This window comes from Chanos chanos, chromosome 6 (genome assembly GCF_902362185.1).
Source record: "Chanos chanos chromosome 6, fChaCha1.1, whole genome shotgun sequence".
Taxonomy (NCBI): Eukaryota; Metazoa; Chordata; class Actinopteri; order Gonorynchiformes; family Chanidae; genus Chanos; species Chanos chanos.
In genome coordinates, this window is record NC_044500.1 from 18,764,006 (window position 1) to 18,777,004 (window position 12,999).

At 44.7% G+C, this 12,999-nt stretch overlaps 1 protein-coding gene across 1 annotated transcript in view; it reads left to right on the plus strand.

The window, feature by feature from the left end:
- Positions 1 to 2,684: 2,684 nt before the first annotated feature.
- Positions 2,685 to 12,999, plus strand: part of brip1 (BRCA1 interacting helicase 1) — a 60,565-nt gene continuing 50,250 nt past the window's right edge. The window contains exons 1-10 of the mRNA XM_030778134.1: positions 2,685 to 2,777; positions 2,959 to 3,070; positions 3,578 to 3,784; positions 3,971 to 4,113; positions 4,494 to 4,643; positions 8,412 to 8,699; positions 10,787 to 11,008; positions 11,439 to 11,638; positions 12,047 to 12,179; positions 12,403 to 12,557. Coding sequence (XP_030633994.1) covers positions 2,685 to 2,777; positions 2,959 to 3,070; positions 3,578 to 3,784; positions 3,971 to 4,113; positions 4,494 to 4,643; positions 8,412 to 8,699; positions 10,787 to 11,008; positions 11,439 to 11,638; positions 12,047 to 12,179; positions 12,403 to 12,557 — 1,703 coding nt within the window. The remainder of the gene's footprint in view (positions 2,778 to 2,958; positions 3,071 to 3,577; positions 3,785 to 3,970; positions 4,114 to 4,493; positions 4,644 to 8,411; positions 8,700 to 10,786; positions 11,009 to 11,438; positions 11,639 to 12,046; positions 12,180 to 12,402; positions 12,558 to 12,999) is intronic.

The following is a 12,999-nucleotide window of genomic DNA, read 5'->3' on the forward strand; positions in this document are numbered from 1 at the left end:
CTCAGGTAAACGTATCAGACAGACGGAAACTTTCACTGCAAAGCATTCTGAAAACCATGATTTTACAACACGTTTGACTCAAAAGCAAGAGTGATCAGTCATAAAAGGCATATAATATGAGCAGACATAAACTCTGAGCGGTGCCTGTTTTTGACAAGACTGCAACGGACAAAACCCAAACCACAGCTTGTAGTCTGCTCGAGATATGATTGATGAGAATTCCCATCAATCAAACCGTATTTTAGAGTGAAAATACGGTGTATCACTTTAAAACTTTACTTTCAAGATACGAACAATATAGCACCACAAACCTCTAAGCAGTATTCTGTAAAGAATCCAGAGGAAGAACGTGAAAAATATAAGACTACCCAACATTTCAATTACATAAATCGCAGAGCGCTTACAGTGAGTAATTTTTCATCTGCCGCCAGACACACTAAGTGGACACGAACTCGTTTTATGGGGAAAATTCCCCGATGATAAAGGTCGCGCAGTTGGCAAACCTCGCATCTCTGTGCAATGAGTTTGCGATGTGGGCAATCTACTGATACCTACTTTAGCCCGTTGCAATGCATTGATGGTAATTTTTCAAACCCGTTCATGCACATTGCACGAGTATGTAGTTAACAATTCCCACCGCTGCTTTGGTTAAATGCGTAAAACCAGTTTGGGACAGTCGAAAATGCAGGACAAGGACAAATTGAAATTGTTCCACAATGTAATATATTGCCTGTTACGGTACAAACTATTTCGGATTTTCCATGTTTTAAATTGACGCACGAGAACCACTCACCAACAGCGCAACTCACTGGCTATTCTTAAGGTTCCTTAAATGTGGAAGTTGCTGTCGAGGTTTACAGTTTTTTTCGTGCTAATGTATATAACCAAAATTGTTGCATGCTCCACACATCTGGAAGTTTGGGATATATTCCGGGGGAGGTCTCAGTCTAATTTAGAGACCTACCTATAGAAGTGACCGTGGTTTAAATACACCGAACTGATTGGGTAACTAAAAGTTATGGGCTTACACGTGCAGTTAAATCCTGTGTTGGTGTCTCTGTACTTTCAGCTTTACTTTGCTGGTCTAACAAGGAAAATGGTGTTGTCAAATCCAAATTGGAGGCATATACATTTGTCAGTTTTCTGTACAAAATTAAGCCGAAAGTAATGTTCTCGTCGCTTTCACTATTTCATAGTTTAGCCAGATAACTGTGAAATCCTGCATCGTGATTTATCTATACGTATATATGTATATATATTTATTCCCAGGTATGCGAGCAAAATGTGTTATTTTGAAAACATTAGCATTTTCATTGCCTTTAGCATTCATGTTGAGACTCGCATGACCTGACATTTATTTTTCATTTATTAAAATACCATTTCACTTTGCCAGTACGGTCCACTTCTAACAGCAAATTAGCCCATTGTTCAGTTGCTGTTATTTGAACATGCTCATTTCACAGAAACATTCATCTGTTGAAAAGCCATCAGCTTTAAACCACTAAACCCAAAATTTCAAATAACAGTGTAATGTATGCATATTTCTGGCGAGGTCATTGTAAACACACACTCACGCCCACAGAACGTGACAGTTACAGTATTTGTGATTCAGCGACGCTGAAAAATCTGTTTGTCGTTCCGTGTTATTACAGTAATCAAAATACGCATGAATACCACCACATAACTTTTAAAGCCTTAACAAAGCAACTTTTATTCTGCTGTCACATTTTCTGCAAACGTCACACATGACGATGGAGCTCCGTTCGCTCTGATAGGTGTTTACAGTTTCCTGGTATGGCGGGAATTTGATTTGTTGTCTTCTGCACTAGTTTGAAGCTAGCTAAGTGTTGTTTACGGCGTTTGGTGGATGGCTTGTTGTTAGTCCAGTTTCTTCTGAATAAATAACAAGGTAAACCATTCCCGATAAACTGCTTTGCTTATAGATATGCTTGTCATAAGGTTTCCGCGGCAATGAGTTGTAGCCTTGAGTCGACAGCTGAGTGCCTATGAATTTATTTCTCTGATATAGCTCCCCAGCTAACAAATGTAGCATCTGGACGACGTAGGTCCAATTTACATAGGGCAACATTAATGTAAAGCTGATGTTCGTCGTGCTAATCACACATGCAAAGCAGTTTTACGTCTTCATCCGATAATCTTCTGACCGTAACAGAAAAGGTTTCGCTCTGTAAACATTTGGTTGCTGTGACGATATTTCTAGCGATGCACCACGATTTCCCTGGTATGATCAGGTTGGTGTTATAACATTGTGTATTACTGTCAATTAGGCGTAGTTACATTATAGTGCCATAGTCAGTTTTGATAGGGTTGTTGATTTAGTAAACTAGCTAGCTTAATGTATGGGGCTCACGAACTGCCGAAAGACATACGCACTGACTGATACACTGATTAATGCCGGTTTCTGTTGCACCTTCAGTTACATTCTGTCTTCTCATGAAAAGACATCTCACGTTATAAGTGTGCTGTTAATCATCTGAAAGCTGATTTGGTATGAACGTTAAAACTCCCTTCTCTGTCGGGCGTTGTAGTCAGTGTAGCGCACGTATGATCATTTAGCATTTAGCATACACCAACAGTGCTAACGTGACATAAACCGTGATTTGCGGTGACTCATGACCTGAAAAAAACTTCTGGCGGTTCTTTCTCCCACAGCAAACGCAAGCATGACTTCATCCTCCGTGGAGTACACCATAGGAGGGGTTAAGATTCACTTTCCCTGTAAAGCCTATCCTTCCCAACTGGCCATGATGAACTCAGTGAGTGTTCTTCACTGAATTTGACGTATTTTAAAATACGATGTCAGTACCAAAATGGACCACACTATTATACCCACCTTTTTTTAAAAAATAAATAAATAAATAAAATCAAGGTTTGTGCTGGCTTTTTTCATTTAATTTTTTTTGTGGGTGTGTAACTCTTTTTCCTGACTATCTACAGATTGTACGTGGTCTGAACCATGGTCAGCACTGCTTACTAGAGAGCCCCACGGGCAGTGGCAAGAGCCTGGCTCTGCTGTGTTCAGCCCTGGCTTGGCAGCAGGCCCAGTATGGTAAGTGCTCCTATTTCCAACAGTGCGTTGTCAGTTTAACTTTGTGTGTACTAAAGTAGCTCTGGTCTGTAAGCACTGTGATATGGGTAGGTTTTTTTGTATTATTCATGTAGCACAACTCTGGAAGAAGTTGTGGTGTAATTATTGTGTAGCTGTAAAAAGGGGGGGGAAAGAACGAAATTGCATGTTTAAGGCTGTTCTAAGTCATTGTTACATAGATATCTGGTAAAAAGCCGGCTCAACAAAAGGCAAAGGGGCTCCAACAATTATACCGTCTTCATTTATAAAATGTGGATTAAACCTTTTGGGGCTTTTCTGTACAAAATAGTGTAACTACTCGTGTGGTCTTGCTGTGCTTTGAAGTGTAAAGGCAAAGTACACCAACTGGAATGTCTAACTTATAATAAACGTCTTCATACGACTTTGGGAGTTATCCAGATTATTCCTTCAGTGTGTATAGTAATGGTACCAGTGGGTTTTTTTTCTGGTTTTTTTTTTTTTTCAAAGCTAAGACTGTCCAGGGTGGTGGAAACCCCCCTGACAAGGGTAAGAAGTCTGACGCGTCCACCCCTTGTCAGTGTGCCTGCCACAGTCGACCTAACCGTATACAGACACATCCTACCAGCACAGCGGCAAAGCCATCTGCTGTAGTAGACATGACGTGTCCTGATCCAGAGACTACTCCAGTCCGTGCACCCCATCCCTCAGACAGAGGTGTGTGTTTTTTCAGATGAGATATTACCAGTTCTCCTCATTTGTGTTAAAGACTTATCTACTGTTGGCTGTATGTTCAGCTGTTGACCTTCTCAGAGTTTCAGTTTGCATGTTTATAATCATGGTCCTGCTGGAGCCTGACTTTTGCTTCATGATGTGTCTATGTCTTCTGTGACCTCTCTTCAGGGGAAAACTACCAGCATGTGAGACCTACGCTGTCCTCCAAGCTTTCAGAGAAGATGCGGGGCTCCCACAGCACAGACAGAGAGAGGGACGAGGACTTCCAGCCCGAACGGAAACGGATCCGTGCAGCTGCTGCAGATGTGCAGGTGTCTTACAAAGACACTATACCCATCCCAAAATTCTGAATCAGTGTCTTTTCCTCATTTCCTCTTGTTCTCAAGCACTGCTTTTAATACTGAGTGGATGCGTACAGTGTAGCAGTTCTTGTAAGTTGAGTTGTTGTGGAGAGCCGTGCCAAAGAGAGAGAGAATGTAAAGGACGGAAGGTTCTTCTGGGCACATATTTGTTTGATTTGTGGCTTGCACTGTCTTAAGTCAGCACTTGATGTGAAACTCAGTTCATATCCAGAAATATTTTCAAGATAAGAGTAACTTGACTCTCATCTAATTTGTTGCATTGACTTTTAATCCTAAATTCTTGTTCTGAATTGGCCTCTGTATTCACGTCATGTCTTGTCCCACCACAGAGCAGGAAGCGGAGGTGCGTGGAGCGTGGTGTGATATTCATTGATGATGAACCTGAGGGGCAGATGTCTGCGTCTGTGGCCCAAACTGGCACCACGGAGCAGAGCAGCCAAGCCGGAGCTGACGGCAGTTTACCCTCCCCATCGTGTTGTGTGAGTGCACGCCACACCGAAACAAAGCAATGCTTCACATACTGCAACCCTCAGCCAGTGATTATTAGTGTAATACATTGTAAAGCAATGAGGTAATTGGTTCATAAAGGCATTTAGTTTATCATTGTCCAACGCTAACTACATGTCATGTACAACCTGGCACGATTAAAAATTTCGTCTTACTGCACTGTAAAACTTTCGTCTCACTATACTCTGGACGTTTTCTGTGTTGTTCTGCAGTCCTGTGCAGAAGTTATTTTATACACTCCCTTAAGTAGTACCATGGTTATCTCTAACTGTTACCACAGGGTGGCAGCAGAGTCCACAGTAAGGTGTGGTTGAGTTTACTCAAATGTATTGTTGTGTTTACCTTACTGTCATGAAAATCTGTCTGAAAATAACACTGTAAAATTTTTATAATAGATCTTCCCTGGTCTTAAGTTACTACTTCTTGTTTCCCTCTCGTGTGATCCACGTATTGCGCGATCTCGCCTCCATTAGTTTTGCAATGCTTTGAATCTGGACCTTTGGGGTCAAAGGGTTTGATTGGGTAAATGTGAGATTTTGTCAGCTCCGCTGTGTTGTGAAAGGGGTCATTTTTTTGTTTGTTCTGTCTGGCATGCAGTATTGCACTGTCTGTTGATAAAACTGGCCAAGTATGAAATGTTACAAGCTCTCTCACGGTATCACGTTGTCTACACGTGTTGTTTAAATGCACTCTGAAGGCAGTCGTGTCCAGTGAGACTAGTCCATCATAAATGTTTATTTAAATATTGTGACTAAGTTTGACTGACCTCTTTTGGATGTGGAAGAGCACGCAATTTGTGTGCACATAATTTTCTTGTCTTGCCCTTGTTTGGTCTTGAACATTTATTAGTTAAAACTTCTGCTCTGAATAAAGCCTCTCAATATTTATTTGAATATGCCGTTTCACGTTGCTCTGTGAAAAAGAAAATGGATGCAAAGATGAAATAATACACATGGTTACAGCAGATATAAATATACAGGGTGTTCCTTTAACTGTCCAAATATTTTGAAATGGAAAACAGAGCTTGGCTTGGCGGTCTTTTCCGATAGCCCTTCAGAGAAAATCAGATGCGGTGTAACAAACACCCCGGGTATCACACACAGGCCCACGGTGAAAGGAATCTGTGTTAGCTTGCTCGCCCATCACACTGAAGAACATATTGCTTACAACGGGCACAATGGGTTGGGAGTGACTTCGGTTACACGTTCCTGGAGATTGGCGGACTGTTACAAAGAGGGAGGGTTAGGCCTTGCCGCGGTGGGCAAGACTGGGTCCAGAGGCATAGAACGGAGAGAGGAGCCAGGGAGTGTCGAGTTTCACTCTCTCACCTGACACCGTGCTGGGCCTGGAGAGCGATGACTGACATCTTCAATGGGCCCTTTGAAGCAAGCTCCAGTTTAATTAAGAGGTTTGCCTTGCTTGGCAGTGAACTGTGAAAGCCTGAGATAAATATTGAATGGGGTTCACCCACTGGTTACTACGCTTGGGGGATAAGCAGGTGCTTTTGTGGGGAATTGTGGATTTTGACGAGGTGGAAAGGTGAAGGGAGGAAGGCGGGGCTCGGGCCGCGCCGAGGCAGTGTTCGCACCGGAACGAAGAACCCCTGCCTTTCTTTCGCTCCTCTGTCCAATATCACATTGGAGAGCAGGAGCGTTAAGGTCGAGCGAAGCAGGCAGTGTGAGATTTCACTCTCTCAGGTGTCTGGCTACCTGTTCAGGCCTAGCGTTTTCTTCCTCTTGACCTGGACACCAGCACAGGATCCTCTCCAGAGGAACAGGTGGTCAGCATTGCAGTCTCAGACTCCGGTCTAGCATAACTTACTCTCTGTACACCTCTCCTGTTTGCACAGTCTCACCTGAGTGTGCCCAGTGCCACTCTTTTAGTCTTTTTTGTACACTCAAGACATGTTAATAACACAAAGCCTTGAGTTCACGTTTATTCAAAGAGGCACCTAAAAACCTCTGTACCACATAAAATACCTCAAACGTTGTCATTATTTCCATAGAGTAGTGGGTAGTTGGAGCAGGGAGGTATTGACTGGTTTCCATTAGAGTGGCACATTAAAGTTGACGCTTGCAGACAATGGTCAGCAGTATTGGATTGCCAGCTAGTGTTGAAGGCTGGATTGTGCCGAAAGATAACCCACAACTCGGATGCTATCGCGGGGGGCCCCGGTAAAAGAATGCGGCCTTAAGTATGGTTTACGTGTCTGCTGTGGTGAGGGTGGCCAAATGGAGCCCTGTTATCTGCATTCCTGGGGGTGTTTCTCCTGGCCACTGCCGCTGCCTAGTGAGAAAGTTGAAGTTGGGGGGGGGGGGGGGGTTACCGAAACTGTGGCAGGCTGCACGTAATGGATACCCTTGTGTCAGCTGTTTCCTGGGCTACCATTCACCAGCCAGCCCCCTCTTCCCTCCCCCGTACCGGGATGAATAAGTCATTCTTTAGCACTGATGGTCCTGGATGCTTGGGTTAGGCTAATGAACACGGCAGAAACAGGTAAGGGGATCTGAGCGAACCAGAGCCCAGGCGAACAACTCGTCCTGTGGAGAAACAGTAACCCAAGCCACAGTGTCCAAGGCTGTGTGTATTTGGCACGTGGGGCTGACTTCTGTATTGCCACAGACAAGCGAGGAGCTCACATTCACCTCCATGTTACAAAGCTGTGTAATATTTATTAGCAAACACGGTTTAGTGAGGGATCATGGGAAACCAGAGATGGCCTGTTTCTCTCCATGCTGAAGTGTAGCAGACATGGCGATTTGAGTCTGAGTTTGCTCGTATGCAGGAGGGAAAAAGACAGGGTGAAAGTGTGGCATGGAATGTCATTGACCTCTCCTGCTTTAGAATGAGTGCATTCAATGCAGTGAATTCTACTCAGTGTTTCTTGCACATTTTTTTGGATAACAGTTACAGTTTTGTTGTGGTATCTCTGATGTGGGCACTTATTTACACCTACCGCAGGTCTCTCTCACGCGCACACACCCCTCTGGAGCAAACTTAGAAGTCATGTGATTAGCAGTGAGCTGTGCTTGGTGCTTGTACCCACAATCGTACTACCACAAGGCCAATTCCCTTACCACTAGACCATTGTGAAACTGCTTAAGAGTAGTGACCAGGTGGGAGAAAAAAGTGATACTTATCTCATCAGAACCTTGCTGAACTGATTAATTTGAATCAATTATGCGATCTAAATGGTTTGACTGCTGTCATGTTGTCCCCCTGCTGTGAGTAAATGTTTCTGTGATGATACGGGTGATTTAAAGTGGGAGAGAGAAATGGAAACTCTCCCTGTTTGGCACAGACAAGAGAGAAGTCAGTGTAATGTGTCGTGTCATTCTGCTGAATGGGAGTGAAATGAAGACACTTAAAAGACACTCACGCACTGCCCAAGATCAGTTACAACCTCACAACCTATGCTAATACTGTAGGATTTGTGGACCATTCTTCTCTTCTGTGCGTTTGTATGAAAGCTGCAATTAACAGTATCCAATCAGAGGGCAGCACTTTCTCTCTAATCCCAACAATGGCGGAGTGTAACTTTACCGTCATTCGATCCTGTCTTATAGCCTTTCCCCTTCAGTGTTTAGGTTTGTGTACGTATTCCCCAGCACAATGGCTCTTCATTATGGAGGACCACCAGAGCTTGTAAGGATTCCTTCATCAGTCTGTTTCCCATTGTGACACAGTTGTTGACTCATCTATCTTTCTTTCTTTCTGTCTCTCTCTCCCTCTGTTTGCAGTCTCCAGTGCCTTGTTCTCTCTGTCCTTGTGCCAGTGCTAAAGGAGTACAGAGAGAGGGTGAAAAGGCCAAAGAAAAAGAGGACTCCGGTAAGAAGACCCCAAAGATCTTCTTTGGAACACGTACGCACAAGCAGATCACCCAGATCGCTCATGAACTGAAGCGTACGCTCTACTCCACTGTGCCCATGACCATTCTGTCCAGCCGTGACCACACCTGTGTGAACCCCGAGGTTGTTGCTCACGGCAACCGCAACGAGCACTGCAAGGAACTGCTGGAGGCCAAGAATGTAAGTCGACCCCGACCAAACCTCTGTCAACCCAGATAATCAACTGCACGGTCCTTCCTTAATCTGTCATTGTGTTCGACCCTCAAATGGATGAAAGGGTTCAGGAGATGTGCGTTGACGTCTGGGTTCACTGAGTTCGTTGGCTTTTACAGGCCTGTGTAGCATCAAACGGTCCCCCCAAGACCCTGATCCATACGGGGAATGCATATAGATGCACAGTGCCTCAGTATGGTCTATACTCTCTTGTAAGGTTTTAACATTGTGTGGCCTGAAAAGAAAAATAAAATTATCTCTATCTTCCCAAGCATCCCGCCACCTGCGAAGCCTCCCTTTATCTCAGAAAGCAGCAAAGGGTTCATCAGCCTACCCAAAGTGTCATAAGGTTTGGATCAAAATTAGAAGGCTGCCGCAAGCCAGGGTCATAATAGAAAACAAGTTTAAAATTATATAATGTGAATAAATTCTATTTTGTTGTTTAGAGTGTGGTTGGTTTAGATTTTGCCTCTCAGATTCTCTTATAAGGCCCATACACTGTAAATCTGAAGTCTGAGAAGGTTGTTTATCCTTGCTACCATGCATTATAATTTATTGTAGACTTCAGTGCACCAGACTAAAGTGTTTCAAGTTGCCGCCTCTGCTATTAAGGCTTGTCTCTCTGTTGTGCCTTTTTTATGACTGCCCTGTGATTTGTATGACCTTGGAACACCTCAGTAAAAGTAAGGTCAATGGGGTGTTTGTTCTGCTCCACCTTTGAGGTCCAGAGGTTGAGCCTGGCCCAAACAACTCTGCTAGGGTTAATCTCGTCGTGAATTTTTTTAACCTTTGGATCCCCTCTTTGGAATTTTTTGGACTGAGTTTGACCTTCTCTTTGCATTGTGGAAACAGACACCTTGTTTCCTGAGCCTAACTGTGGCCTGAGGGCTAAAACACCCAAAACAGCCACCACACCGCACAAACACACTTCTCTCTGTCCGCAAGAGAAAGAAGATGAGTCGCCCACAGATTACCCTGACAGTAACCCAAACCATGGCTCGAAGGCGAGTGTCATCCTGTCACCGGAGCCGTACGGCAATTATGAGCCGACAACGTCTCACGTCGTTCAGTCATACAGAGGGTTTGTGTTGTATGACCTTGTCAAAGGCTTCAAACGGCGCTTTGTTCAGGAGAGAGCGGCAGAGGCTTTGTCTCGTCTCCCGTATCTCTCTTTGCTCATTCAGACGGCTCGCGGAATAAACCGTCCGTCACGCCGTCACCAGAGATGCGCCTGCCGAGACCCCTGACCATGTCACACCCCCATTTGCGTGAAAAAGAGGGGAGAATGTCGCCTGACAACCTAGGTGAAAGAGACAGAGAGAGAGAGAGGGGTGGGAGGGGGTAAAAGTTTGACAACGCAGTCGCCCTCCCCGAGGGCTGGTCTGTAGCGTCTTCATTATAGTGCCTTGTCTCCATTGCCGTCTCACCTTTTTCATTTGTCCCACCTCTCACGTTCATCCTTCTTTTGTCCTTCACCCCCCCCCCCCCCCTTTCCATATTCCCTTGTTTTGCTGAGGCTCCTGGGGGGGAAAAAGGGAGGGAAAGCTGGTCTTTCTGACGCTTGCCGTGAGGTCGCATCCTTCCACTTGCCCGTCATCACCTTCTTAAGGGCCACATGAGAGAGAGAGAGAGAGAGTGATGAGATGAGCAGCATGTGAGCAATGCTAATCCCTCTCTTGTTGGAGGCTAATCCATCCATCAAACCTCAACAGTGGCTCTCGTCAGGACAATGCTGTCTCGAATGAGCTGTAACACAATGAACCGCAGTCCTCTTCTCCAGTCATTATGAACAACCTGATCATATTCTACAGGACTTGAAAACTAATATCTGAGAAACTAGTAGTATTGGAGGGTGTCAGAGATGTCTGTTTGATTGACCTGTGCGGTCACAAGAATTAAGTTATTCTAAAACTACACTGCGGTTTCCTCTTCATTATGTTACACTCACTCAAACTGAAATAGTAATGAAACAGAGAACATGCAGGTACAACAGTTGTGGGTTTTGACATGCCTCCCTTTTCCCCTACATGTGTGTGTGTTCGTGTTCGTTCCAGGGCCAGTCCTGTCGTTACTATCACAACGTGCATAAGATGCGTGAGCAAAGCACCCTGCAGTGGGTACACGGGCTCCATCAGGCGTGGGACATTGAGGAACTGGTCGGACTGGGAAAGAGGCTCCGTTCTTGTGCCTACTATGCTGCCCGTGAGCTCATGCAGGACGCCTGCATTGTCTTCTGCCCCTACAACTACCTGCTGGACCCCCTCATAAGAGAGAGTGTGAGTAGAACCTGTGTAATCTGTGTGATGGTGTTAGCGCTGGTTATTTTTGGCGTCTTAAGGAACACAACTGGCCATCTTGTGGAAGGGTCAGTCTGACAGGGTACTCAGACAGGATTTTGTGGGTTCAGGGGGATGTGAACAAGTACAATGCCTGTGATTGGGCACTTCAGTTTGGGGTAAGGAAAAGGGGAAACTGAGTGTCATTCAGTGGTTTGTGAGATGTCATCTACATTTGGTATCTGCAGAAATTCTAGGTGTCATCTATAACGTCTTCATAACATGCATTGAGTCATTTTTGGTCTTCAGCAGTAGCATGGCCTGTAAGCACGCCTAGGCAACTTTAGTTCCTTGAACAGATATAATAACGCTATGAGTCATAGTTCTTTTTGCAGTATTACTCTCCCTCTTTTGATGTCCTGCTCCATAGATGGAAATCGACCTGAAGGGCCAGATTGTGGTGCTGGATGAAGCCCATAACATTGAGGACTGCGCCCGTGAAAGCTCCAGCTACACTGTTAACCAGGCACAGCTGCTGAATGCTCGCGACGACATCGAAGGCATGGTGACCCATAAAATCCGTCCCGCCCAGCACCAGGTTCTGCTGGGCTTCTGCTGCAGTCTGGTCAAGTACGACCCTCCTACCCTGTCCTACAACAGCTTTACAATACTGATCTTCATCACCATGACAACGAAGGGATGGATTATTGGATATCAATCAGTGTCTCAGAAAGTGTTATACTAACATGGATAAAGATGATGTGTTTGGAAGTAGAGATTAATAGGGACACACAGGGTTGATGGTAATATTTGTATATTTGCAGTGTTTTAGGTTAGTTGGAGTAAGGGCTTTTCTGCCCATGTCTTTCTTGCACTGAACACGATTTTCTCATGGAATAAAGATCTTAAGATAAAGTAAAAAAAAAACTTAAGAGTTATTTTTTTGACAAGAAAGGCAAGAGCAAGCTGATGAGTATCACTAACACAAGAAGCCTGCTTTTGACTTTTGGGGACCTGTTTCTGTGTGTGTGCGTGTAGCTGGGTGCAGGAGAGCTGTGGTGCTCTACAGGAGAGGGAATTTGAAACTTCCTGTAAGGTGTGGACAGGGAAGGAAGTTCTGGGCATTTTCCACAGCCTAGGCATCACCCCTGAGACCTTCCCCATGCTGCAGGTACATCACCCATCACCACCCAATCAGCAACACTCTCACTCTCTTTCTCTTTCACTGAATCACTTTTCTTCTGCCCCGTTCTGACTGCGAAAACAGTAATACTGATGAACCAATAATATTTCTAATTGAGTGTCCAGGGAGACATCCATTCCAAACCGATTTGCTCTGATCCTATATTATATCCAATAGAAGGGTGTATGTTACTGTGTCTGTCTGAGAACAGAAGTGCCTGACAGCAGTGCTGGAGAAAGAGGAGCGTGTGGGGCTGGTGAATGGGAGAGAAGACCAGGTTCAGGTCCCTACCATCAGTGCCAACACTCAGACAGTTCTGAAGAGTCTCTTCATGGTGCTGGAGTTCCTATTCAGACAAAACTGCAGGTTATTCAAATATCATGGTCATCCCCCTCGGCACAACACTCCTGTACACTTTACACCAAAACGTTTGGTTTTGCTTGCTGAGCAAGTTCAGAACCGATGTAAATGTTCCTGTTTGCTCGTACAGTTGTTCTTTGTAAATCTTCGAAAAGAACATAGATAGAATTCCATGGATAGAGTTCTTCTGGAGCTCTGTCAGAAACAATTGCTTGAGCCTCCCCTCCCTTGAGTACAGTTTTGTCCATTTTTATCAGTTTATCAACCTCTGTCCTTACACTCAGCGTCTCAATTGCCCTTTCACTCCACACTATGGCCCGGTTTACAACTTGCACTGAGATCCGATTTTGGTGATCCGATCACAAGTGGACAGCTCTAAGTACGTCCATTTACACCTGGCTTTGGAATCCATGTCTCGAGTGACCACTTGAGATCGGATCTCACTTTC